The 25,466-nt window shown below is 43.4% G+C and overlaps 1 protein-coding gene across 2 annotated transcripts in view; it reads right to left on the bottom strand.

The window, feature by feature from the left end:
• The window catches only part of LOC111142678 (CRK like proto-oncogene, adaptor protein), a 41,777-nt gene extending 16,885 nt beyond the window's left edge, over positions 1-24,892 (bottom strand). The window contains exons 1-3 of one of the 2 annotated variants that reach the window (XM_022495980.1): positions 24,099-24,892; positions 17,843-17,883; positions 10,563-10,978 (exon numbers count right to left, since the gene is read on the bottom strand). In XM_022495980.1, the coding sequence (XP_022351688.1) occupies positions 10,563-10,978; positions 17,843-17,883; positions 24,099-24,397 (756 nt within the window). In that variant the 5' untranslated portion in view covers positions 24,398-24,892. Of the gene's footprint in view, positions 1-10,562; positions 11,029-17,842; positions 17,884-24,086 lie in introns of both variants that reach the window. The other variant, XM_022495979.1, reaches the window with a different exon arrangement.
• Positions 24,893-25,466: the final 574 nt, after the last annotated feature.

Genomic DNA, 25,466 nt, shown 5'->3' with positions numbered 1-25,466 from the left:
GAGAGAGAGAGCACACAAGCACGTGAGTGTTATGTTGGGGGAGAGGAGGGCCAGAGGGAGAGAGAATCTTCACGATGACTCCCCACTGAGCATGGAGACTGCCATGGAGCTCATCCATGAGATTACAACCTGAGCCAAAACCAAGAGTCAGACATTCAACCAACGGGGCCACCCAGGCGCCTATATGACCAAATGATTTTTGACAACAGTGCCAAGTTCATTCAAACGAGGAAAGAATAATTTCTTCAACCAGAGGTGCTGGTACAACTGGATTTCCACATGCAGAAGGAAGTATTTGGACTGCTACATTAAACCATATATAAAAACTAACTCACAGTGAAGAAACAAATTACATGTAAGAGCCACACCCATAAAACTCTTAGAAAAAAACAATGGGTAAATCTTTGTGACCTTGAATTTGGTAAGACATTCTTAGATATGACATCAAAAGCATAAGCAGCAGAAGAAAAATCAGATAAGCTGGATTTCATCAAAATAAGAATATGCATCGGGGCGCCTGGATGGCTCAGTCGGGTAAGTGTCTGCCTTTGCCTCAGATCATGATCTCAGAGTCCTGGGACTGAGTCCTGCATTGGGCTCTCTGCTCAAGGGGAGCTTCCCTCTTTTCCTTTCCTTCTCCTCCCTGCTCATGTGCATGTTCTCTCTCTCTCTCTCAAATAAATAAAATCTTAGGGAAAAAATGTGCATCAAAGCACACTACCAAGAAAATGAAAGGAAAACCTACAGAAGGGAAAAAAATTTGGAAATCATGTATCTAATAAGAACTTAATATCCAGAATATATAAAGGACTTTTCTTAAAGCTCAACAACAAAAAACAATCCAATTAAAACATTGGCAAAGGGGGGGCCTGGGTGGCTCAGTCATTGGTCTGCCTTTGGCTCAGGTCATGATCCCTGGATGCTGAGATCGAGCCCCGCATCGGGCTCCCTGCTCAGCAGGAAGCCTGCTTCTCCCTCTCCCATTCCCCCTGCTTGTGTTCCCTCTCTTGCTGTGTCGCTCTCTTGTCAAATAAATAAAATTTTTCTTTTAAAGATTTTATTTATTTGACAGAGAGAGATCACAAGTAGGCAGAGAGGCAGGTGGGGGGGGGTGGGGAGCAGACTCACTGCTGAGCAGAGAGCCCAATACGGGGCTTGATCCCAGGACCCTGAGATCATGACCTGAGCCTAAGGCAGAGGCTTAACCCACTGAGCCACCCAGGCGCCCCAAATAAATAAAATCTTAAAAAAAAAACAAAAACAAACAAAAAAAAAAAACAGGGCACCTGGGTGGCTCAGTTGGTTGGACAACGGCCTTTGGCTCAGGTTGTGATCCTGGAGTTCCAGGACTGAGTCCTGCGTGGGGCTTCCTGCTCAGCGGGGAGTCTGCTTCTCCCTCTGACCTTTTCCCCCTCTCATGCTCTCTCTCTGTCTCTCTGTCAAATAAATAAATAAAATCTTAAAAAAAAAAAAAAAAACTAAAATCTTTAAAACAAAAACAGAAACAAACAAAACGTGGGCAAAGGACTTGAGTATTTTCCCAAAGATAAAAAAAAATGACCAAGAAGCACATGAAAAGATGTTTGATATCATTAGTAATTATAGAAATGCAAGTCAGAATTTTAAAAATGGAAAAACAGTAAGTGTTGGTGAGGACATGGAGAACTGGAATCCTTGTGTACTGCTATAAAATGGTGCAGCTACTGTGGAAAACTATGGTGGGTCCTCAAAAAGTTCAGTATGGTTACCATATGACCCAGCAACTCCTCGCTTAGGTATATACCCCAAAGAACTGAAAACAGGTATTCAAACAAAATATGTACATGAATATTCATAACACTATTCTCAACAGCTAAAAGGTGAAAATAACTTTGAGGTCACCTAAAGAATGTATAAACAAAATGTGATACATTTTGATACAATGGAGTATTATTTGGCCATAAAAAGAATGAAGATACAGGCTACCACATGGATGAACCTTAAAATATTATACTAAGTGAAATAAGCCAGTCCCTTGGGGTGCCTGGGTGGCTCAGGGGGTTAAGCCTCTGCCTTCAGCTCAGGTCATGATCTCAGGGTCCTGGGATCAAGCCCTGCATTGGGCTCTCTGCTTGGCGGGGAGCCTGCTTCCCCCCTCTCTTTGCCTGCTTCTCTGCCTACTTGTGATCCCTCTCTGTCAAATAAATAAATAAAATCTTAAAAAAAAAAAAAAAAAAGTAAGGGAAATAAGCCAGTTCTGAAGGACAAATACTGTAGGATTCCATTTATATGAGTTATCTAGAATAGGCCAATTCATATATACGGAAAGGTTAGAGCTTATCAGGCCCTCAGGAGATGAGGAATGGGGAGTTATTATTTAATGGTTACAGAGTTTCTGTTTGGGGTGATGAAAAATTTTGGAAGTAGACAGTGTGGTGACAGTTGCACCATTATGAATGTAACTAATGCCATTGAATTGTACACTCAAAAATAAATTCCATTATATATATTTTACAATTAAAAAAAAAGAATGTAACATGCCAAGACCAGTGAATTGTATGGTTTAAATGAGTAAATTGTGTAATATATAAATTATATCTCAAAAAAGCTGCTTAAAAATAAGACTGTGGGCTGAGTCCTAGCTCTGCCACATATTACCTGTGAGACTATCAACAAATTTACACAAACCTTAAGTTCTAAGGGGGTAAAAAGGGACTGGTGCCACCTACCCCATAAAACAGCCATAAAGACTAACTAAAACACTCTCTAGGAAGCCCCTACCTGATGGTTCTTCTTACTCAACAGCTACTATCACATACAGAAAACTAAGGTCAGCATAATGACCAGGCTCAGACAGGCCTTGCCTGAACCATGCCAGGGCCTTGATTTCATGATATTCTCACCTAATTATACATTAGGGAAGCAGAACAAAAGTCTTTTAGAGATTATCCTCTCTAATTCACAACCCAATGAGAACATGATATGTTAGAAGAAAAAAATGTTATGAAAAATACAAGAAATTTCTAAAATTCTAAAGGACTTTCTAAAGATTCCTACTTTTGATAAAGCATTGTAACTAAGGAAAAAAGACACTTTTGGTACACAAGTAGAGTAAATCGAATTCATAAAACTAGGTATTTTTAAAAAAAGATTTTATTTATTTATTTGATGGAGATCACAAGTAGGCAGAGGCAGGCAGAGAGAGAAGGGGGTAGGGAAGAAGGCTCCCTGCTGAGCAGAGAGCGCCATGCGGGGCTTGATCCCAGGACCCTGAGATCAGGACCTGAGCCGAAGGCAGAGGCTTAATCCAATGAGCCACCCAGGCGCTCCAAAACTAGATATTGTTAAGCAAAACCAACAAACATCAATGACAGAAGGGTGGAGAAGGACCCTGCCAGTCCTGATGAAAAGCCGAGATTCTTACTTAACAGATGAATATGAGCTTGTGGGCATCTCTAACAAACCTTGGTGAGAAGGGGGATTATTGCTGGAATGTGACAGGAGGTAAGACAGAGCGGCCTTGTTATGTTAGGAGGCTCTGACCCTGCACAGATCTCCAGAGCTGAGTCAGATGTTTGATGATGAACACGTACAGACCTGACATCACTGTGGATATATATACTACAGGTGACAAAGCCAGAGGAACTCACAGATGATCCCTGACAGGCTGAAAAATACAGCTAGTACTACTGAAATCTAGTTTTGCTTTGCACACAACCTGATCTCAGCTGGTAGAGCAATCAATGAAGAAACTGCTAATGTGAATTTAATTCTAACCAATGAAGCAAAACCAACTGGTTGAAGTAGAAACCTGAGAACTCCAGGCCAGTCAGTGAAGGAAGTGGTGCCATGGTCCTTAGAAAGATTCAGAAGATCCGGAAACCAGATGTAATCCAGCGACTAGGGGTTTCAAAATGGCGAGAAGACAATCAAGAAGAAATATGAACACAATCACAGATGACCCCAATGGGAGTCAATAGCAAGTATCTTGCGAATGCTGGTGAACTCACACAAAGAACTCTGAGCATCATAAAAAAAGAACAAGCACCAAAGATGAAAGGATGTCCTTATACTGATAAGACAGATACCTAAGTATAGACCAAACACACCAGCACGCAGGAATGAGAGTCCAACTCTGGTCACCTGCCACAGAACATTACAACACAGGACACTGGTAGACCTACAAAGGGTCAAGTTTCTTGGTTTTGTTAAACAGGGACAATGACGGATTCTATAAAATGTAAAAGGCGAGCATGAAATCAAACCTGGACAAAATTCTGAATGTAATTAGCAAACAGATGGTATCTAGAAGGCAGTATGGGCTCAACCAAGAACAAGTCATGCCAAACAAACCTCATTATCTTTTTTTAGATATGCGACGTAGATCAGGAAGGGCTGCAGAGGAGGACTTTAGTACAAAGATCTGGATCGTGCTTTTATGAAATCTGCAGTTTACATGAAACTAAGGGGGGTGATTAATATGCCAGATGACATAATAACGATTTTAAAAGATTCAGATAACTGTACAAATGGTGTATGACAAAAAAAGAAACGCAACCTCCTCCCAAACCTGAAGAGGGATGACCATAGGGTCACACATGAGAGTCCAAACACTGAGCTAAGCAAATACAGGAACTGGACTCGTAGTTGTTTCTCCCTGGTGGAGAGCTAAAAGGAATCACACGAGACTATATTCTAGAACTTGCACAAGGACAGAGACCTTTGTTTCTTTCACTACTGAACTCGAATCTCCTTAACAATGTTTGCCACAGGGGTGCCTGGGTGGCTCAGTGGGTTAAAGCCTCTGCCTTCAGCTCAGGTCATGATCCCAGAGTCCTGGGATCGAGCCCCACATTGCTCTCTGCTCCGCAGGGAGACTGCTCCCCCCTCACCTCTGCCTGCTTCTCTGCCTACTTGTGATCTCTATCAAATAAATAAATAAAATCTTTTTAAAAAACAAAAACAAAAACAAAAAACAATGCCTGCCACATTGTAAGTACTCCACAAACCTTTGCTGAAGAAGTGTTTTGGGAGGTGCCCAGCTGAGACCAGAGGGCCAATGGATTTAGATGCTGCAGAAAGCTAAAAGCATTAGGAAGTTGGGCGGACTGAATGATCCATTACTTCAACATGCCTTTCTTCCTCATCCTGAGTCACCTGAAGTTTCACTTGCAAACCAAGAAAATGTTATTCGTCCCCCACAGAATCTGTTCCACCGACTCTGATTCCCACAGATCCCTACTGTCACCAACTCTTTTTTTAAACTAAGTAGGCTCCATGCCCAGCATAGAGCCTAATGTGGGGCTCAAACTCACGACCCTAAGGTTCAAGACCTGAGCTGAGATCAAGAGTTGGATGCTTAACTAAGCCAGGCACCCCTCACCAACTGTTTTCTTAAGCCATACCACAGGGGAAAGTTCCACCAACGTTCCATTTAGATGCTTAGATACAGTGGCGCCTGGGTGGCTCCATAGGTTAAGCAGTTGCTTTCAGCTCAGGTCATGATCCCAGGGTCCAGGGATCGAGGCCCACACTGGGCTCCTGGCTCAGCAGGGAGCCTGCCTCTCCCTTTGCCTGTCCTTCCTTCTGCTTATGCTTGCTCTCCCCCCTACGCCATGTCAAATAAATAAATAAAATCTTAAAAAAAAAAAAAAAAGATGCTTGGATTCAAATTTTCATACAGCAAATAATCATACAGGTGTGCAGCCCCAAAGTTAAGGACAATGCTAAGAAAGTTCCTTCCATTCTTTTCTAGTCAGGAAAGTGTACTGGAATTGAAGTGTGTGAGAATGATAATGATAGGGAGGGAGATTCAAGGATTTGCTTTAAATTATTCAAAAATCAGTAAAAAGGTAAGTAGCTTGCAAACTTCAGAACTGCCATCAGTTGTGAGAAATTGGCTATTTTATGCCTCGGTGAAGGCAACATAAGAAAACTGTTCATCTCCTCAGCCTAGCCCTTGATGACATGTCAACAGCCCCCTTCCTCTCCTTTGTGCTGCTTTTGCCCAACATACTGCACACTCGCACCAACCTGCAGCTACTTGGAGGTACTAAGTCTTGTTCACGTAAGCTCTTCCCTCTGCCAGGAATGTCTCTCTGCACTTCACCCAACTGACTTCTATTCATCCTTCAAAATTAAGTTTCAAGGGTCACCTCCTCCAGAAAGGCTTCTCAGACAAATACCCACACTTCCATCTTCTACTTCCCCATTACCCACTCTCCCTCCTACTCTGTTATTAGAGCACTTACCACACCACTGTCTCTAGTCTCTCATAGGTGGTAAGAACCTTGGTGGTAGGATCTTACAAGATGTCCCTCACAGGTTGGTTGCATGAATGATTAATGAACAAACTCACTTCAACTTTCAGAACAAGGATGCCTTTAGACTCTAAAGAATTTAACTTGCCCAAGATCACACCACAGAAAGCCACGACTTGAATGCAGGTCCGTGATCATTCCCTGACCATCTTGCTTTTCTGCACCCCAGGTACCAAGTATTCCTTTTTCAAGTTAAATCCCAAGGGTCAACTCACTTCTTGAAAAGAGGTGAGCCAGAGAGAAAAATAGCTGAACACAGACCTATTTTAAAATCTCTCTTTATGGGCACCTGAGTGGCTCAGTCAGTTGGGCGTCTGCCTCTGGTTCAGGTCATGATCCTAGAGTCCCCGGATTGAGCCCTTCATCAGGCTCCCCGCTCAGCAGGAAGTCGGGTTCTCCATCGCCCCTCACCCTGCTCTCATGTGCGTGTGTGCACTCTTTCTCCTGAATAAATAAAATCTTTAAAAATAAATAAAATCTCTCTTTACTTGCAGGAATGTTCTTTTCAAAGTCAAGTTTTATGAAAAAAGTGTGAAATAATTCATGAAATAAAGTTCACCTAAGCCCTCATCGTTCTCACTAACACTATCAAGGGAAATAAGGAAGCTTCAATTACTGGCACATTTTGTCCTACTTATTTCACCTTTCTTATTTTAATACTTTTCCTGGTAACCTAATTGCAAAAGTCTCAAGAGAGTGTTTTTAACAAGATCAGACAAGCATTAAGTTCTAGAAGATAACGTAACTCACAGAACTATTTACTTATGCTATAGCCAAAAGTCTCATTTAAATATACAGAATGAGAAATACCATTAAATGGAATTTGGCAAAAGTTTATTTCTCAGGTCCCCCTTACACTCTTCATGAAACACCAAAGCAAGTCTTTGATGAGACTTACATAGCTGGGGTAGTGTCACAAGGAGACTCAGATATGGAGACCTCTTTCTGGAGTCTGAGAAACAAGGAGAGCTGCCTAATGGCCAAATATGTGGGTTATCTTAAAATATACATCATTAACCAGGCTCTTAATTCTCATCTAGTCTAAGGCACCTACCCACATATCTGCTCACCAAGCTCTGAATGATCTCCTTTATGGGCACCTGGGTGGCTCATTCAGTTAAGCAGCCAACTCTTGATTCCAGCTCAGGTCATGATCTGAGGGATCTGAGATCTCCTGGGATAGAGCCCCATGTTGGGATTCCCTGCTGAGTGGGCAGTCTGCTCAATGATTCGCCCTCTCCCTCTGTGTCCCCCTGTCCTGCCCCAGCTTGTGTACATGTGTGTGCTCCCTCAAATAAATAAATCTTTAAAAAAAGGAAAAAAATAAATGAACGATCCCCTTTATAGTACCTGGTCTCCCACTCTGCAAACCCCCCGCCCCCATGCACACTCTGAGCAATGCAAAGGAGATACAGGTTTTGTTTGTTTTTTAAAAGATTTTATTTATTTGACAGAGAGACAGCCAGAGGGGGAGTGGGAGAGGGAGAAGCAGGCTTCCTGCAGGACAGGGAACCCGATGCAGGGCTTGATTCCAGAACTCTGGGATTATGAACTGAGCTGAAGACCGATGCTTAATGACTGAGCCACCCAGGCGCTCTGAGATACAGTTTCTCAAATGCACGTACATCTTAGAGCTGGAGGTCAACAGGCAGGTGGCCTAAATGGACTAAGGCTTTAAACCCTAGCTCAAGTAAGAGCCCAATTCCTGACTTCCTTTCTGAAACCTGGAATTCTGTCTGGGTGCCTCGACCCTCATGTGTCTAACACATGTGAGTCACAACAACTCTGAGTCCTAGCTCTTTATTCCTACGATGAGACAATAGATGTGAAAGGAAGATTTTTAGAGCCCAGAACACCCCATGTAATTTTAGGGTGCTGATGTATGAACTAGGCTAAAGGTGTATACACGTGCAGGGGCAGGTCTGTGTGGGGATGAGAAAGCTGGAAGGCCTACTCAGCCAGGATTCAGCATGGTTTCTTTCCTGTTCCTCCACTGGGAAGCATTGAAAGCATGTGGGTCCTCCCTAGACCTGGTTCCCTGCCACAAGCCTCAGCAGCTCACTCCTTCTTTACAGCCAATGTGAGAGGGAGAAGTAATGAGACTCTGAAACAAACCTTCAGGTGTAGTTCACTTGGACATTACTCTTCATCCAGAGAAAATGGAGGATAACCAATGGAAAAAACACACACACAAAATCAATGCTAGCTTTTATCTGTGGACAGCCTGCTCTGTGGGTTAAGTTCTGGGTTTTTTTGTTTGTTTGTTTTTTTTTTTTTTAAAAGATTATTTATTTATTTATTTGACAGACAGATCACAAGTAGGCAGAGAGGGAGGCAGGGAGAGAGAGAGGGAAGCAGGGTCCCCGCTGAGCAGAGAGCCTGATGTGGGGCTCGATCCCAGGACCCTGAGATCATGACCTGAGCCGAAGACAGAGGCTTTAACCCACTGAGCCACCCAGGCACCCCTAAGGTCTGCTTTTTTGAGGCAACAGACTCCAGTACTTCATCCTTCCATCATATATCTAAGCTGTCTCCCAACGCTGCCCTACTCTGACCTTGGAGTGAACACAGAGAGAACAATCCCTAGCTTAATCTCAGCTTTTCCAACATATATGCAATTTAATAATACCAACAAAGAGTATTCAACTGTAATTTTATGATACTTATTTACTTAGTAGTCTGCAGCTCATAAAGCATTTTCACAACTTATCAACAAGTGAAAGAGCTAGGATTTGCGGCATCAAATTCCATGTTTTGACACGTCAGTATTTAGGGCCCATCTCACTGCACACATTTTATACCTTACAAAAATAATATGAAAAATATACTGGACTGTTCTAAAAATATGAAATTTTAAAAAAAAAATCTTTTTTTCCCCTGAAGTAGGCTCCACACCCAGCATGAAGCCCGACATGGGCCTGAGATTGAGACCCAAGCTGAGATCAAGAGTTGGACACTTGGGGTGCCTGGGTGGCTCAGTTGGTTGGGCGACTGCCTTCAGCTCAGGTCATGATCCCAGAGTCCCAGGATTGAGTCCTGCATCAGGCTCCCAGCTCCATGGGGAGTTAGCCTGCTTCTCTCTCTGACCTTCTCCCCTCTCAAATAAATAAAGAAAATCTTTAAAAAAAAAAAGAAAAGAAAAGAAAAAGAAAAAAGAGTTGGACACTTAACCGAGCTATCCAGGCACCCAAAAAATCTATTTTTCAAATCCTTCTGTTCTTGCTGTGGGGTCTGTGCTCATTTACGGCCGTCACTCTAGGTTTATCAGATGTCTCATCAAACTTCTACTTTCTGTGATACAGTTTTATGCCCTCAACAGGCTTATCAACATTGGTCTTCAGGACTTCTTGGTTCAGAAAGCCACAGTTATATGCTAAGCTTTGCAAGAATCTCAAAAAAAAAAAAAAAAAAAAAAAAAAAAAATCTAGTAAGGTCTGAGATGTTTTTATTTTATTTATTTATTTTTGGTTAAAGATTTTATTTATTTATTTGACAGAGAGAAACACAGTGAGAGAAGGAACATAAGCAGGGGGAGTGGGAGAGAGAGAAGCAGGTTTCCTGGTGAACAGGAAGCCAGATGCAGGGCTCAATCCCAGGACCTTGGGACTATGACCTGAGCCAAAGGCAGGTGCTTAACGACTGAGCCATACAGGTGCCCCTGAGATATTTTTAATTAAAGATTTACTTATTTATTTGAGACAGAGTGAGCGTGTGGGTACAAGCAGGGGGAGAGGGAGCAGCAGACTCCCCACTGAGCAGGGAGCCCAACATGGGGCTCAATCCCAGGACCCTAGAATCATGATCTGAGCAGAAGGCAGACATGTAACTGACTAAGCCACTCAGGCACCCTGGTCTGAGATATTTTAAACTTATATCTTTTGCCTAGCTGAAGAGGAATTCTAAGACACTTACTCGTATTTCTCCTTAATTAATCACGATGTTAGAAATATGGAACTGTACAAGTGGCTCTATGTCCACCTGTATGCTGATTTCATCTCTATGTCATGGGTCTCTATTAACCGTCATCTATTCTTACTGGGAAGAAAACCAACTACTACAAGAGACTACACCTTGGGAGAAACAAGGAATAGGAAAGGACAAAAGAGTCATGTGGGACATTCATAGTGGATCTTCCAAAATCACCCAGCCATCTTACTCCCCTGAATAGAACTTTAAATGAGCAGTTGTTACTTTGCAGAAACAAAATTTAAAAAATGAAAACCAAATGTCAAAGGATCCAAAAACCAGCCCTGTAAAATTTACCTCTAATGCCAATGCAGTCTTGTCATAAGCACAGGGTACTCTTTTCTGGATGGCTTTTGCAAAGACAGGTCCATTCTGTGTAGATGGCAAAGGGTTGATCGCTGCCCCAGGAGTACTGGAAACTGCAGGTAGAGGAGTTGTGGTCTGAGGTTGAGCATAGGCATGAGCAGGTTCCGGGATTCCGTAACTATTGGAATTCCTATTCCCATGCTTTCCATGTGGTGAGGATCTCACAAGCTTTTCAACATAAGGAACAGGAATCATCCCAATCCGGCCATCCTTGTTCCGGGCGCTCCACCACTGTTCTTCGGGCTTTTCTATTATCACCAGGATCTCACCCTTTTTAAAGGGCAGGTCTTCAGCATCGTTCCCAGGAAAATCATAGAGAGTCCGTACATATTCCAGATTTTCTTCTGCTGTAGGCAGGTTGGGTGCTGATACAGATCCCATTGGTGGGCTTGGGTACCTTCAGAGAGAAAGAAAATTAACTCTAATAGAAAAATCATAATCAGTACCAGTGTTTGTCAAACTTTTACGTAAACCATTCTTCTCTATGATGAATTATTTCCCTGACTATATTCTCAGTAGTTAAGAAGGTTCTGACACTTTCATGCTCTGCAGTTTGTATTGTCTCTGAACACACCTTGTTAAATCACATGTCGAGTGCACACACATACACAACATCTCTGTTTCACACTAACTTTTTGTTTACACAGAGATACAAGTGATCTGAATTTATTTTAAAAATCCTGAATAAGTTCAGTAGCTGCCTTCCTTAGGACCCTGCCACAGGACCTTCCTTAGGACCCTGTCAGACATTTTTCCTCCTGGTTGTTATCTATGGCATGCTTCCTGCACACTTCCCTGGGCATCCAAAAAGAAAATGACGGCTTCGTTTCTGTGTCTCTCAAAATACAAAAACCAGAAAAGGGTTTATACACCATATTGCATGTTATGCATAAATCATCACCTGATCATCAAAATGAAAACACAGGGAACTTTTCATAGCAGAACTCACAAGCAAGAGCTCTCATCAAAGCGTCAGTCCATAGACACCACCACACCCCTCTGCTGTGCACAGGAGATCAGCATGTATTTGCCAAGTAAGCTGCAGAATGCCCTCCCAGGGTCAGTTATAAAAGTGCAGTCCCTGTTTTCTCCCTGTCTGTAATGCCTCTTCTTCAAAAGAAGTATAGAAGTCTCTATTCACCTAAGAAATGTTCTGAGAAGTTGCAAATACATAAACTTTTGGGGAAAAAAAAAATTCTCTACCATTTGGTCCCTCCCACCACTTAACTTTTCTAAAGCAGAGAATCTACACCAGAGTTATAAACCCTGGGCTTCATCCAAAGAGTCTGCACCTATGAAGTGACTACACCTGCAGAACCATCACCAGAGCCCAGTTCTAGAGTAGTCTTGAGGGAGAGTAAGCCAGGATAGGAAATGCCTATTTAACCACTGTCTATGCTTTCCAATTTATCTTTTTTTTTAAAGATTCATTTATTTATTTGACACAGAGAGAGAGAGATCGATCACAAGTAGGCAGAGAGGCAGAGTGGTGGGAGAAGCAGGCTCCCCGCAGAGCAGAGAGCCCAATGCAGGGCTCAATCCCAGGACCCTGAGATCACAACCTGAGCGGAAGGCAGAGGCTTAACCCACTGAGCCACCCAGGCACCCCAGTTTTATCTTTTTTAAAAAGATCACTTATTTTTTATTTATTTATTTTTTTAAAGATTTTATTTATTTATTTGTCAAAGAGAGAGAGCGTGAGCACAGGCAGACAGAGTGGCAGGCAGAGGCAGAGGGAGAAGCAGGCTCCCCACAGAACAAGGAGCCCGATGTGGGACTCGATCCCAGGACGCTGGGATCATGACCTGAGCCGAAGGCAGCTGCCCAACCAACTGAGCCACCCAGGCGTCCCAAGATCACTTATTTTTTAAAAAATCATTTATTTATCTACTTATTTGAGAGAGAAAGAGCCCACAAGCAGGTAGAGGGGCAGAAGGATTATGAGAATCCTCAAGCAGTCTTCCTGCTGAGAGGGGAACACAACACAAGCCTCAATCCCAGGACCCTGAGATCATGACCTGAGCCGAAATCTAGAGTAGGCTGCTTAACCAACTAAGCCACCCAGGCACCCGTTTTATCGTCTATTAGCTCATATCCAGTCTTTTCCTTCCCTCCAATTAATGATCTAAAAAGTTACTTCATATTACAACATGATCTCTTACGTTTAAATATTTTAATTAATTTTTTTCTTTATAAAAAAAGCTACCATGTTACAACATTCAGCAAAAAAGGAAAAACAAGGGATGCCTGGCTGGCTCAGTTGGTAGAGCATACAACTCACCTGGTTCTGAGTTTAAGCCCTGTGTTGGGTATAGAGCTTACTAAAAAAAAAATAAAATAAAATCTTGGGGTGCCTGGGTGGCTCAGTGGGTTAAAGCCTCTGCCTTCATCTCGGGTCGTGATCCCAGGGTCATGGGATTGAGCCCCACATCGGGCTTTCTGCTCAGCGGCGAGCCTGATTCCCCCCTCACTCTGCCTGCCTCTCTGCCTACTTGTGATCTCTCTCTGTCAAATAAATAAATAAAATCTTACAAACAACCCCTTCCAACAAAAGAGAAAAAAAAAAGTCCTACAGCTCCTGCCCCATCATAGCTACCTTTTCACCCCTTCCACTGGCCAAAATTAAGATTTATTTATTTGAGAGAAAGTGCTCGCACTCAGGGAGAGGGACAGAGAGAGAGAGAGAATATCTAAGCAGACTCCCACTGAGCATGGAGCCCAAAGCCAGGCTGAATCTCATGCCCCTTGAGATCAGGACCTGAGCTGAACCAAGATTTGGACACTTAACAGACAGAGCCACGCAGGCACCCAAACTTTATGGCTTTCTTAAAAGAGTCTTGTTTATGCCCATGCTGGTTTTTCTGCCAAATACCACACCACAGGTGTTTCCTTGTATCACTGGTCTACGTGATCATTTATTTACCTCTGTCAGGAAGACATGTCAGTCTGTGAGCCTGCAGGAACTAAGCATCCCTGTGTTTCTGGATTTTTAGTTTTTCTTTCTCCCTATTTGATCACCAACATCACAAAGTCTTTTTAACATAGTTTTTTGATATTCAATTTTTTAAGGAGGGGGAGGGGGAGACAGAGAGGGAGAGAATCTTAAGCAGGCTCCACACCCAACACAGAGCCCAACCTGGGGCTCAATCTCAGGAATCTGAGATCATAGTGGAAGCCGAAACCAAGAGTCAGATGCCCAACCAAATGAACCCTCTCAGTATTAGATTTTTTGTAAAGCCTAGATTTCCAGATTAAAGAACAGAGCCATTTTCATGGCCCTTGGTACACACTGCCACACTATTTTCCAAAAGGCAGTCTTCATAATTTGGCAAAACTTCAATCTTTTAAATGTAAATGACTAATTTAATATAGTATACTGACAACTGAATTAACAAGAGTCTATGTATTATGCCACGGTGATTAGGAGCTCGATTTAAAACCTCTAGAATCTCGGGGGGGTCTGCTTCTCCCCCTCCTTCTGCTGCTCCCCCTGCTTGTGCTCACTCACGTTCTGTGTCAAATAAATAAGTAAACAAAATCTTATAAAAACAAACAAACAAACTCTGGTGCAGCTGGGCATTAAGCATCTGCCTTTGGCTCAGGTCATGATCCCAGGGTTCTGGGATCAAGCCCTTTATCAGGCTCCCTGCTCGGCAGGGAGCCTGCTTCTCCCTCTCCCACTCCCCCTGTTTGTGTTTCTTCTCTGCCTACTTGTGATCTCTGTCAAATAAATAAATAAAATCTTAAGGAAAAAAAAAAAAGAGATAGCAGGAGTAGCAGCAGGAACAACAGTAATAAGAGTTGACACTTACTACCTGTACCAAGCACTGTTTGCAGTTCATACAGATTTTAAATTATTTCATCCTCTTAGCAATCCTATGATTATCTCCATCTTACATATGAGGAAGCCAATGCAAACACAGGTTATTAGATTTGCACTCAGGCAGTCTGGTTCTAGAGTATTCACTCATAACCAGTGAGCTAGTCAGCCTTAGGAATAAATCCTGTGTCTTTTGGGTGCATGGGAATTAACATCAGATTGTGTGTGAACATGCACAATAGTTCCTGGTTGTTGCTGAGCACCCGGATCAGTTCCCACTCCTACCCTCTTTAAGGTACACCTTGCCTCTATTTCAAGGGCCACAGACAATCTGTAAGAAGTTTGGGTAGTACTACATAAATCTCAGATACTTTACTAAAAGCACCATCAGTTCCACCTCTGACCCCATCCAAGGGTATTTCATTGTTCCTATACTTAAAAAGTTAAAAGCAGTTAGGTTTTGGGTTTTTTTAAAAGATTTTATTTATTTATTTGACAGAGAGGGAGAGAGAGAGATCACAGAGAGGCCAGGAGAGAGAGAGGGGGAAGCAGGCTCCCCACCGAGCAGAGAGCCCAATGCGGGGCTCAACCCCAGGACCCTGAGATCATGACCTGAGCTGAAGGCAGAGGTTTAACCCACTGAGCCACCCAGGTGCCCCAAAAGCAGTTAGTTCTGCAACACAAACTAAGAGGACACTAGTACAGTTTCAGTGGGGATTAACAGTAATGAAATTCATCGACCCAGGTATCCACTAGAATTACTACATACTGAGAACGTGGGAGACAATGAATTAAAACCAAGTTCTTGCTCTTAAAAGACTGCCAATTTAGCATAGTTAGAGACTGGAAGACAAAAACACAGGCAAAAGAGTAACGAATGTACCATGACAAAAGCTGATAGGGTCGAGGAGCACTCGAAGGAATGAGTTCTGTTAAGGAGCAGGAAAAGAGGCAAAGAGGCAATGCACTAGAAGCTGAAGACTAGCCCTCTTTGGAATTGAAAGATTTTGTTGAAGACAGCATTACATATATCTGGATTCTAAATCAGAACAAGACTAGAAGCCCAAAGGTTCAAAATGCTCCCTTTCCCAGGTTCCCCACAACTCACAGGGCACACTGCTCATTCCTATAAGCACAAACCAGGAACTTTGCTGGTAAGGCCCTCGAGGTTGACAAACTTTTTAAAAGATTGGTCTGTGTTTGAGGTTTTGCAGACTACACATATGGCTTATGTTATATATTCATCTTTCTTTAAAATACAACCTTTCAAAAATTTAAGAACCATTCTTAGCTTCAGTACACTATACAAAAACTCGAGTCTGGCCTACGAGTCTGCAAACTATGGCCTGTAGGCCATTCAGCCTACTGTATACTTTTGTAAATAAAGTTTTATTACACCATAGCCAAACTCACTCATTTACAGTATTGTCTAGGACTACTTTTGTGTTCTAAGGGAATAGTTGAGAAACTATGAGAGACTATATGGTCTAAAAGCTTAAAATATTTACTATCTGCCCCCTTATTGAAAGTTTGCTGATTCATTGTCTAGATTACTGGGTTAAAAGAGCAGAGCATGCTTTTCAACTTTCCATACATCCCTGGTGAGGAGATGTATGCAAATCTGACAACGATGGAGGGATAGCTTATACTTTCTCCACGATTATACTGCTATAATGACAATGAGGCTCATTTCCTGATTTAGTACATGCACAGATATCCCTAAATTTCACATCAATCTCCCAGCCACACATCCCTGACATAAATATCAAAGTCTTCCACCTGATACCCTTAAACTCCTGTATTCATCAAAATTCGCTGCAAATTACACATAAATTCCACTGCAGACATGAAACCATGATGATACCAGGGCAGATTATCTTGCCCTTTCTATTAGGTCCCACAGCCCAAAGTAATATGTAACATAAAACTGTAACAATTCATTGTTTCTCATTTTGATTTGTTCAAGACTGTAAAAGAGCACCTATAAACGCCTCTTTAAATTTTACATACAAAGAGGGGTGCCTGGGTGCCTCAGTCAGTTAAGCACCTGCCTTTGGCTCAGGTCATTATCCTGGAGTCCTGACACTGAGCCCCATGTTGGGCTCCCTGCTCAGCGAGGAGTCTGCTTCTCCCTCTGCCCCTCACCCTGCTTGTGCTCTCTCTCTCTCTCTCTCTCAAATAAATAAATAAAATATTTAAAAAAATAAAATAAATTTTACATACAAGGCGTTTTCTAAGCCTATTCAAATACTCTAAGACCCAGGCTTCTCCCTGTCTTATGCCTATAGTCCACAGCGTACTGAGTAGGAAGTCCCTGGATGACTAACTGGAAATTGGCTTTTCCTATCTAGTCAATGAACCTCCTCTCCTTTAGGTAAAAAGCACTCTCAGCTTCATGTATGAAGCACAGATAAAACACTGTCTTTAAACCTAAGCGTTAATATCTTCTAAGCCTAAAATTTCCCTCATGCAAAAGAAGGAATACAACCTCTGAGAAGAGAATTTCAAAAGTACTGGTAATCTAGTTTTTTAAAGGGGTCACATGGGGGTGCCTGGGTGGCTCAGTGGGTTAAAGCTTCTGCTTTCGGCTCAGGTCATGATCCCAGGGTCTTGGGATCGAGCCCCCCATCGGGCTCTCTGCTCAGCAGGGAGCCTGCTTCCCTTCCTCTCTCTCTGCCTGCCTCTCTTATTGTGATCTCTGTCAAATAAATAAATAAAATCTTAAAAAAATAATAAATAAAGGGGTCACATGGGTATTGGTGAATTGTCTTATTATATACACGTATATACATATTCTCTTGTGTATATGAAAGTATTTCACAGTAAAAAGTTGAAAAACAAAACAAAATTCTTTTTAAAGACTTATTTATGGGGGTGCCTGGGTGGCTCAATTAGTTAAGTGCAGACTCTTGATTTTGGCTCAGGGCATGATCTCCCGGCCCTGGGACTGAGCCCAGCATCAGGCTCCCTGCTCATTGGAGTCTGCTTGTCTCCCTCTCTCTCTGCTTGCTCTGTCTCACTCTCAAATAAATAAATCTTAAATATATATATATTAACATATATTTATATTATCCTTGTATATAATATAAATATATAAAATATTTTATATAATATATAATATAAATACATAAAGTTTGTATTATAATATAAATATGTATACATATAAATATATAAATATAAATATACAGACTTGAGAAAGAGAGTGTCACAAGTTGGGGGGGCAGAGGTAGAGAATCCTCAGGCAGAGCTGAGCCCCCACCATCTTTTTCTCCCCTCCTTACCTCTTCTTTCAAGCCTTCACTGACCCCTCAGTTGATCATTCTTGCTTTTAAGCTCCCAAGGTATTCTATTTTAACTTGTTCAATATACTGAGCTTCTCAAGAGCTAAAACCCAAGATAACTCCCATTACATGCCTTGAGACTAGTACTGGGCTTTGGTTTAGAGTAGGCTCAAATACAGTGAAATTCCTGCTAATAAAAATAAAATGCCAAAGACATAGGGAAGGATTTCCCGTTCCTGTTTCTTTTATTTTATTTTATTTTTTTTTTTTTAAAGATTTTATTTATTTATTTGACAGACAGAGATCACAAGCAGGCAGAGAGAGAGGAGGAAGCAGGCTCCTTGCTGAGCAGAGCCCGATGCGGGGCTCGATCCCAGGACCCTGAGATCATGACCTGAGCCGAAGGCAGCGGCTTAACCCACTGAGCCACCCGGGCGCCCCCACCCCCCGTTCCTGTTTCTATTTTTTTTTTCCTCCTTCTGAAAACACTTCAGCACCCCAATTCCCTATATCTGGTTTAATTCTGTTATATAGACAAAGAAATCCTGTATGCCATTTGGTTTGCTGTCCAAGCCTCTTCAGCTCACCACTTTTTCATCCATGCTCTCAGTCATCATTCCAGACCAGTTGCCACATGCCTAATGGCCCCACCTTACTTGGTATGATCTTAGCTCTGATTCTAAAATAATCTGAACTCCCACTAATAAGCATTGTCCCCTTTTACTTATCAGGGACAACTAAAATATTTTAGCCTGAAGGAAACCTAGAAATAATCTAGTCCAACTCTTTAGGTCAAAAGAAAAAATTCTTTCTACGGTTAAAAAAATATCTATCTTCATTTGAGTCTTAAATAAGAGAAAAGTCACAAATCAAATGGCTACCAGTACTTTACATGCCCTGGGAACACAACTCTTAACTGGGCAAGCTTCCACTCCCAGCATAATGACCATGTTCTTGTATCTTATCTGAATCTAATTCAGATGATTTAAACTACTGGTAAGAGGAAAATCAAAGGTTTATTCACAGTACCAAATTCTACGCTAATCAAAATTACTAGTAATCTCCTCCACTCCTAATTCTAGAAGTCCAGATTTGAGTTCCCTCAAATATTTAGAAAAGGGGATGTGGGTGGTGTGACCATGTGGCCAGGGGCATCTTCTGGTCCATGCAGGGTTTGGCTTCTGCTTCACAGGTGGGAAGGCCCTCTTCTGGGCACTCAGGTTAAGCTGGGCATCCTTTTCCAACTATTCTATCATAGTAGACAGCATGGAAATGGCCTTTTAAAAAAAATCTCAGCACCAGGGATGCCTGGGTGGCTCAGTCAATTAAGTGTCTGCCTTCAGTTCAAGTCATGACCTCAGGGTGCTGGGATTGAGTCCCACACTGGGCTCCTTGCTCAGAAGGGAGCTTGCTTCTCCCTCTGCCTGCTGTTCCCATTGCTTGCACTCTCTTTCTTTCTGACAAATAAATAAATCTTAAACAAACAAACAAACTCTGCACCAGTAACCTTCTCAAGAATATGACAGAGATTGTTGATTCAATGTTAGTTCTGTGTTACTAAGTACATGAGATGTGCAATGTCTGTTGACAAAAATCAAAGATTTTCTCTAAGGGTCCACTTGCCTCAGTTAAAAAACTTTACTTCTCAGCTCTTCCTCCTAGCCTTCATATAGCTACATAAGCTAAAGCTAGAGAATTATATAAACAAAGCAAGCTATGCAAAACACAGCTTTTAAAACACAGGAAAATGGCTTTCATATCTAAACAATTTACTTAGGAACCTTCTGAAACATTCTGTTGTTAAACTGGAAATCACCTCCATTAAATAAAAAAACACCAGCACTTACCTGAATTTTTTTTTTTTGAAGATTTTATTTATTTGTCAGTGAGTGAGAGAGAGAGAGAGAAAGAGATAACAAGCAGGGGAGCACCAGGCAGAGAGGGAAAGGGAGAAGCAGGCTCCCTGCTGAGGAGCCTAAAGGCTCCCTGAGGCGGGGCTCGATCCCAGAACCCTGGGATCATGACCCCAGCAGAAAGCAGACGCTTAACCAACTAAGCCACCCAGCAGTCCCTACCTGAATATTAACTGTAACTTAGTGAACAGATCTTTTTTTTTTTTTAATTTTATTTATTTCTTTGACAGAGACAGATCAGAAGTAGGCAGAGAGGAAGGCAGAGAGAGGAGGAAGCAGACTCCCAGCTGAGCAGAGAGCCCGATGTGGGACTGGATCCCAGGACCCTGAGATCATGACCTGAGCTGAAGGCAGAGGCTTTAACCCACTGAGCCACCCAGGCGCCCACTTACTGAACAGATCTTAAAAATATTTATAGTCAAATAAATTGGAGGTGAAAACCACCACAGGTTTTATCTATCAGAACTATAATATAAAAATTACACCTACATCTGCGATGCCTGGGTGGCTGGTCTGGTTAAGTGCCGAACTCTTGGTTTTGACTCAGGTCATGCATGATCTCAGGGTCTGCTTGTCCCTCTCCCTCTGCTCCTCCCTGGCACTAGCTCCCCCTCTCATAAATAAAATTAAAATCTTTAAAAAAAAAAAAAATTACAACCACATTCTCCAAGAATCCTTTAGGGCCACTCAATCAACAAAAGCCATCTGACATGATATATGACACTTTTTGGGGGTTAAATTTAAAATCAACCACAGAAACACCACAGACAAATACAAAAAGCAATTAATAAGATAAACTGAGAGGACACAAAGTTACAAATGTACCAAGTCATCTTTGTTTCTTCCTTTCTCTTCCCTCACCATATTCCTTCCCATCAGCAACATCAATCAACTCCAAAACAGGGACCTCCAAGTCACAGCTCTACATCAGTCTATATGACCTGTGACAAATACGTCATCAGCCACCATCCTTTTGCACCCAGATAACAGTGACAACTCCAGATCACTCCTGTGCTTCAAACTCCTTCAATGGCACCCACTGCATCTGAAATAAAATCCAATTGCCTTGGGGCACCTGGGTGGCTCACTGGTTGAGCCTCTGCCTTCGGTTCAGGTCATGATCTCGGGGTCCTGGGATCAAGTCCCAAGGCTTGCCTCTTCTCTACCCTTAGATAGCTTCAGGCTTTCCCTGATCACACTATGTCAAGTAGGTCCCTCCTATTATATTCTCTCTGCTCAGCCTCATTTCCTTCATAGTATTTATTAATGTTGTATTTCATTTATTTTCCTACTTTTTAGTTTGTCTCTTTCAATAAAATGGAAGTTCTATTGTGGAGAAAGTACGTTGGCCATCCATTGTTCTCAGTCCCCAACACTGGGATATAACTCTTGTAAATATTTGAATAAAAACATAAAACTAGGGGTGCCTGGGCTACTCAGCTGGTTAAGTGTCTGCGTTTGGCTTGGGTCATGATCCCAGGGTCTGGGGACAGAGCCCCACATTGGGCTCCCTGCTTAGTTGGGAGTCTGCCTCCTCCTCTCCATCTGCCTCTCCCCCAGCTCATGTTCCTTCTCCCGTGCAGGCTCTGTCTCTCTCAAATAAATGAAAAAATATATATATTTTTTAAATTCAGAGAGAGACACAGCAAGAAAGGGAACACAAGCAAGGGGAGTTGGAGAGAGGCAGAGAGATAGAATATCCAAGGAATATCCCCAGGACCCCGGGATCACAACCCAAGCTGAAGGCAAATGCCCAACAACTGAGCCACCCAGGCGCCCCTCAAATAAAATCTTTTTTAAAAAATATAAACTAAATGTTGCGGAACATTCCAATAAAAAAGATCAGACTGGAAAACAAACACCAGTCCTTAAGTTCCAAGGAAGTCAAACAATTATAATTTTTCACTAAACAAAATTTTAAAAATGAACTTTTAGCAAAAGGGTACGAAACTCTGGCCTAATGAGCTCAGTTTTGATGCCTAAACCACTTAAAATATCTTGTTTGAGGTGTGAAGAGGCATTAAACTGACTTCCATTTGGCCAAGACTTTACAGGGTACCTCTAGTTTTCTATAAAGTCTGAAAACCAATCAAACCAATCTTCGAATTTTAGGCTGGGGGAGAAAATCCAAAGATTAAGAAAGTAAATTCAGTCCGGATCGAATTCAAACAGAATTGTGATCACTGTCCTGAGATACCAGTGGAATATAAAAACCTAAATTACAGCAACATGCCTGGGGCAGAAAGTGAGGAGGAGGAGAAACAATTACAGCTGTGTGTAAGTAGGAGGGTCAGGGAAAGGCCCTATTATTTGAGGGGCCTGGAATGGCAGTTAAGATTTTTTTTTTTTTTTTTAAGATTTTATTTGATAGAGATTACAAGTAGTCAGAGAGGCAGGCAGAGAGAGGGGGGGAAGCAGGTTCCCCACTGAGCAGAGAGCCTGATGTGGGGCTTGATCCCAGGACATTGAGACCATGACCTGAGCCGAAGGCAGAGGCCTTAACCCACTGAGCTACCCAGGCGCCCCAGCAGTTAAGATTTCAATAGGTGAGGTGAGGAGTGGGGTGGGTTAAGCAGCCAACCTAGAGCCAGGAGCCCAACCAACAGCTGGAGCAAACGTACAAAGGTGTGAGAAGGTAGGCAGGAACAGCTACCAGGGATTAAATGAGTTGCTTAATGGGACTGCACTAAAGGAAGAACAAGGTGGGGACGAGGAGGAGGACAGGCATCCAAAACAGAAAAGTTATGTCTGGTATCTGGAAAGGCCCATGTATGAAAAATGTGGAGTTGTTTTTGTTGGTAATGAAAGCCACCACAGCATACTCCTTTTTCTCTCTCTAGAAGGAGATCAAACCATTTACTTGCACATTCTGAAACAGCAGTATTGTAATACCTGTCACCTCAAAGCAAGCACAATGCCTTGCACATAGCACGGCTTAATAAATGCCTGAAATTAATGCTATTAATTAATCTCTATGAGTTGGAAAAGTAATTCACTGAAATATATTAAAAATCTCATAGCTGGTTCTAATATTTTCTCCAACCCCTCATATCAGAATATACTGTGCTCAAAGTTGACTCCAATTACCAGCATCTCTGGGGACCTGGAGATTTCACCAATCAGATTCTTGGTGCCTAGGTCTTTGTTATACACTATTTGATTTATATTCACTTTCTCCCAGTTTTTAAAGTCCATTTAGTTCAGCAGTTAATCTTACAGTCATTATACTGTCATGGCTTTGTTTCCTCTTATTCCACGGAAGCAACACTTACCCATCTAGTGGGTGCTCCTTAATTATCATAGCTCTTAATGGTTAAAGCTCAGAGGACTATCTTCTCAGCAAATCTATAAAGTCAGAAACACCTCATTCCAAAAATGAGCACCCTATCCTTTAAAAACATAAGTTCAAGAAGCAAAATGGGCAGTAAAATACCTTTCATTTAAAAAAAAATTCCAGGAAATTTCTTCAGTTCAAATTTGGCATAATTTAAATAAAAGAAACGTAATAAAACACTGAAGACAAATTAAAGCAAATCATCAAATAAAATAATGCATTTTACTTGGAAAAGAGGACCTGGATGCTTAACTTTACTAAATCATTTAGACTTACAAATGTACAAAACGAACGTCGTAAACTAGGATAGAATTAAGAAGGTGTAGCTCAAAAATTTCCCTTTGTTATTAACATTCTAGCTTTATTACTCCTTAGAATTTAATCAAATGGATTTCTGGCCTACTAATGGTCCAGCTTGGGGTAAACTACAAAATAAAAACTCAAAAATATATCCTCGCTGAAGCCGGTGCACCTTCTGTAACAAAACAAAAGGTGTCTGGTGTAATTCAAACCTGGCACCAAGGTATCAATATACAGTTCTGATATTTAATTTTTTTTAAATGCAGTTCTGATATTTCACCGTTAAAGGTTTTGTAGCTATAAAGACTCAGGCATTTTCATTTGTTGACTATTTGTTCCAAAGGCTGCAGACCAAGAGTTCTTAAACTGGAGCAGGGAGCCCAAGAACCTTGAATGGTGTGTAAAGTTGTGTGTATGTGCATTTTTAGGGAGGGGGAAATGCCACAGCTACCTTAAGATTCTCAAAGAAGTCTGTGGTCCAAAAAAAGGTTTAAAAACAAAAACTCTTTAGTAGGATACCCAATAGATAACGTGACTAAAGGCAAAAAGCGGGCATTTTAGCTATGCAACCGCCGTTTAACAAATTTAAAACAAATTTAAAACGCATCCCCTCATCCAGTGACCCAGATCCTGACACTATTCTTCCGTTCAGAGCACCTTCTGGAAAATCATTTGGTTCAGAATGGGGTGAAACGGGTTCAATCACCCACCCCCACCCCCTACTCTTCGATCCCAAGCGAACCATTCTTTACCCTCCTCCGCGGTCGGAGCCGGCTGTGCGCCCGGGAAGCGCGGGCGCTAGCGTACCTGGGTGCGGGCTCGATTAGGGTGGTGGTGTCCAGGTAGTGAATCTTGTAGAACTCCAGCAGGGCCGGCAAGTGATCAAACTCCTGGTCCCCGATCTTAAAACGGCGGTTGGGCAGCGAGTTGATGATGTAGTGGGAGACCCGCGAGTTCTCGGACACGGACAGCACATAATCCCCGGGGCAGGTGGAGGAATCGCGAACTAGGAACATACCGTGGCGCTGCCCCTGGAGCCGGGTCTGCGCCTCCTGGCGAGACACCGGCCCCATGTACCAGGCAGAGCGGTCTGAGGAGTCGAACCTAGCGGAGGACATGGTGTCGGACCGCGGCTCTGCGGCGATTTGGGGCGGCGGCTGCTCTCGTCTGTTCTGGACGCCTTTGCCCGACAGACGGCTCTGCGGCCAAGGAAGGGCCTTTTGGCACACCTCGAGGCGCAATTACAGGGCCGAGCCAGCACCTTCCTCTCGGCTCCGGGCCCGCAGCATCCTCCGCCGCCGCCCGCCTGCACCGGGGCCGCCTCACAGAGGGAGCCGGCCCGGGGAATGCAGGGCACAGCCCGAGGTCGGGACGGGAGAAGCCGAGCCGCAGCGGAGGCCGCCCCGGGGTTCTCGGGCTGCTTGGCGTACCGGGGGTGCTTTCAGTCACTCCTGGCCCGGAACGCGCCGACTCCGCGCCCCCCAAGTCTCTGCAGTGATCCCCGCCGTCACACGAAGCACCGGACTCCCAGGAGCGTCGCGCCTCCGGGGCGGTTTTTGCCCAGCCCGTTCCCAGGAGCCACAGCAACAAAATGGCGGACGCGGGAGAAGCAGCCGGCCACCTCCCCCTCCGCCCAGCGCTCTCGATTTGCGCACGCGCGGGCTCTGGCTCCCAGCTGCCGCCCGGGCCCTCCCCGTGACGTTACATGGCGCGGCCAATCAGTAGCACGGTGGTGACGGTCGGGGCGTGCGCCGCTTTCGGCCGCTCCCGCGTTCCGGCAGCAAGGGGAGGAGGCGGAGGAGGCGGGGGTGCCGGGGGTGCCGGGGGTGCCGGGGGTGGCGGAGGAGGAGGTGGCTGCAGCCACTCCCTTTCTGGGCTGCGGTGCGCCGCCGGGGGCGCTGACGCTGCGGGCTGGCCCCGCTCTGGCAGGAAAACAGCTGGAGTCGAGAGGCAGCGGCATTTCGAAAACCTGATCAGCGAACAAAGCATAAAGAGCATGCCAAATCTCTCTGGCCTTTGAGGCGTGGCACTGAGGTGACTTGGCTGGCCGAGGGGCTCAGGGGGACCCGTGCCGGGGGAGACATACGGGTGGACAGGCCTGACTGGGTCCAAGGGGCTCTGGTAGGAGATGACCGCGGGGGCTGCGGGGACCAGCAGATAGGGACCAGTTGACCTAGACCCGAGGTG

The sequence above is a fragment of the Enhydra lutris genome, unplaced genomic scaffold (assembly GCF_002288905.1).
Source record: "Enhydra lutris kenyoni isolate GAN:26980312 unplaced genomic scaffold, ASM228890v2 scaffoldscaffold8, whole genome shotgun sequence".
Classification (NCBI taxonomy): Eukaryota; Metazoa; Chordata; class Mammalia; order Carnivora; family Mustelidae; genus Enhydra; species Enhydra lutris.
The sequence above is the reverse complement of the archived record's forward strand: the minus strand, read 5'-3'. Positions and strand labels throughout refer to the sequence as shown.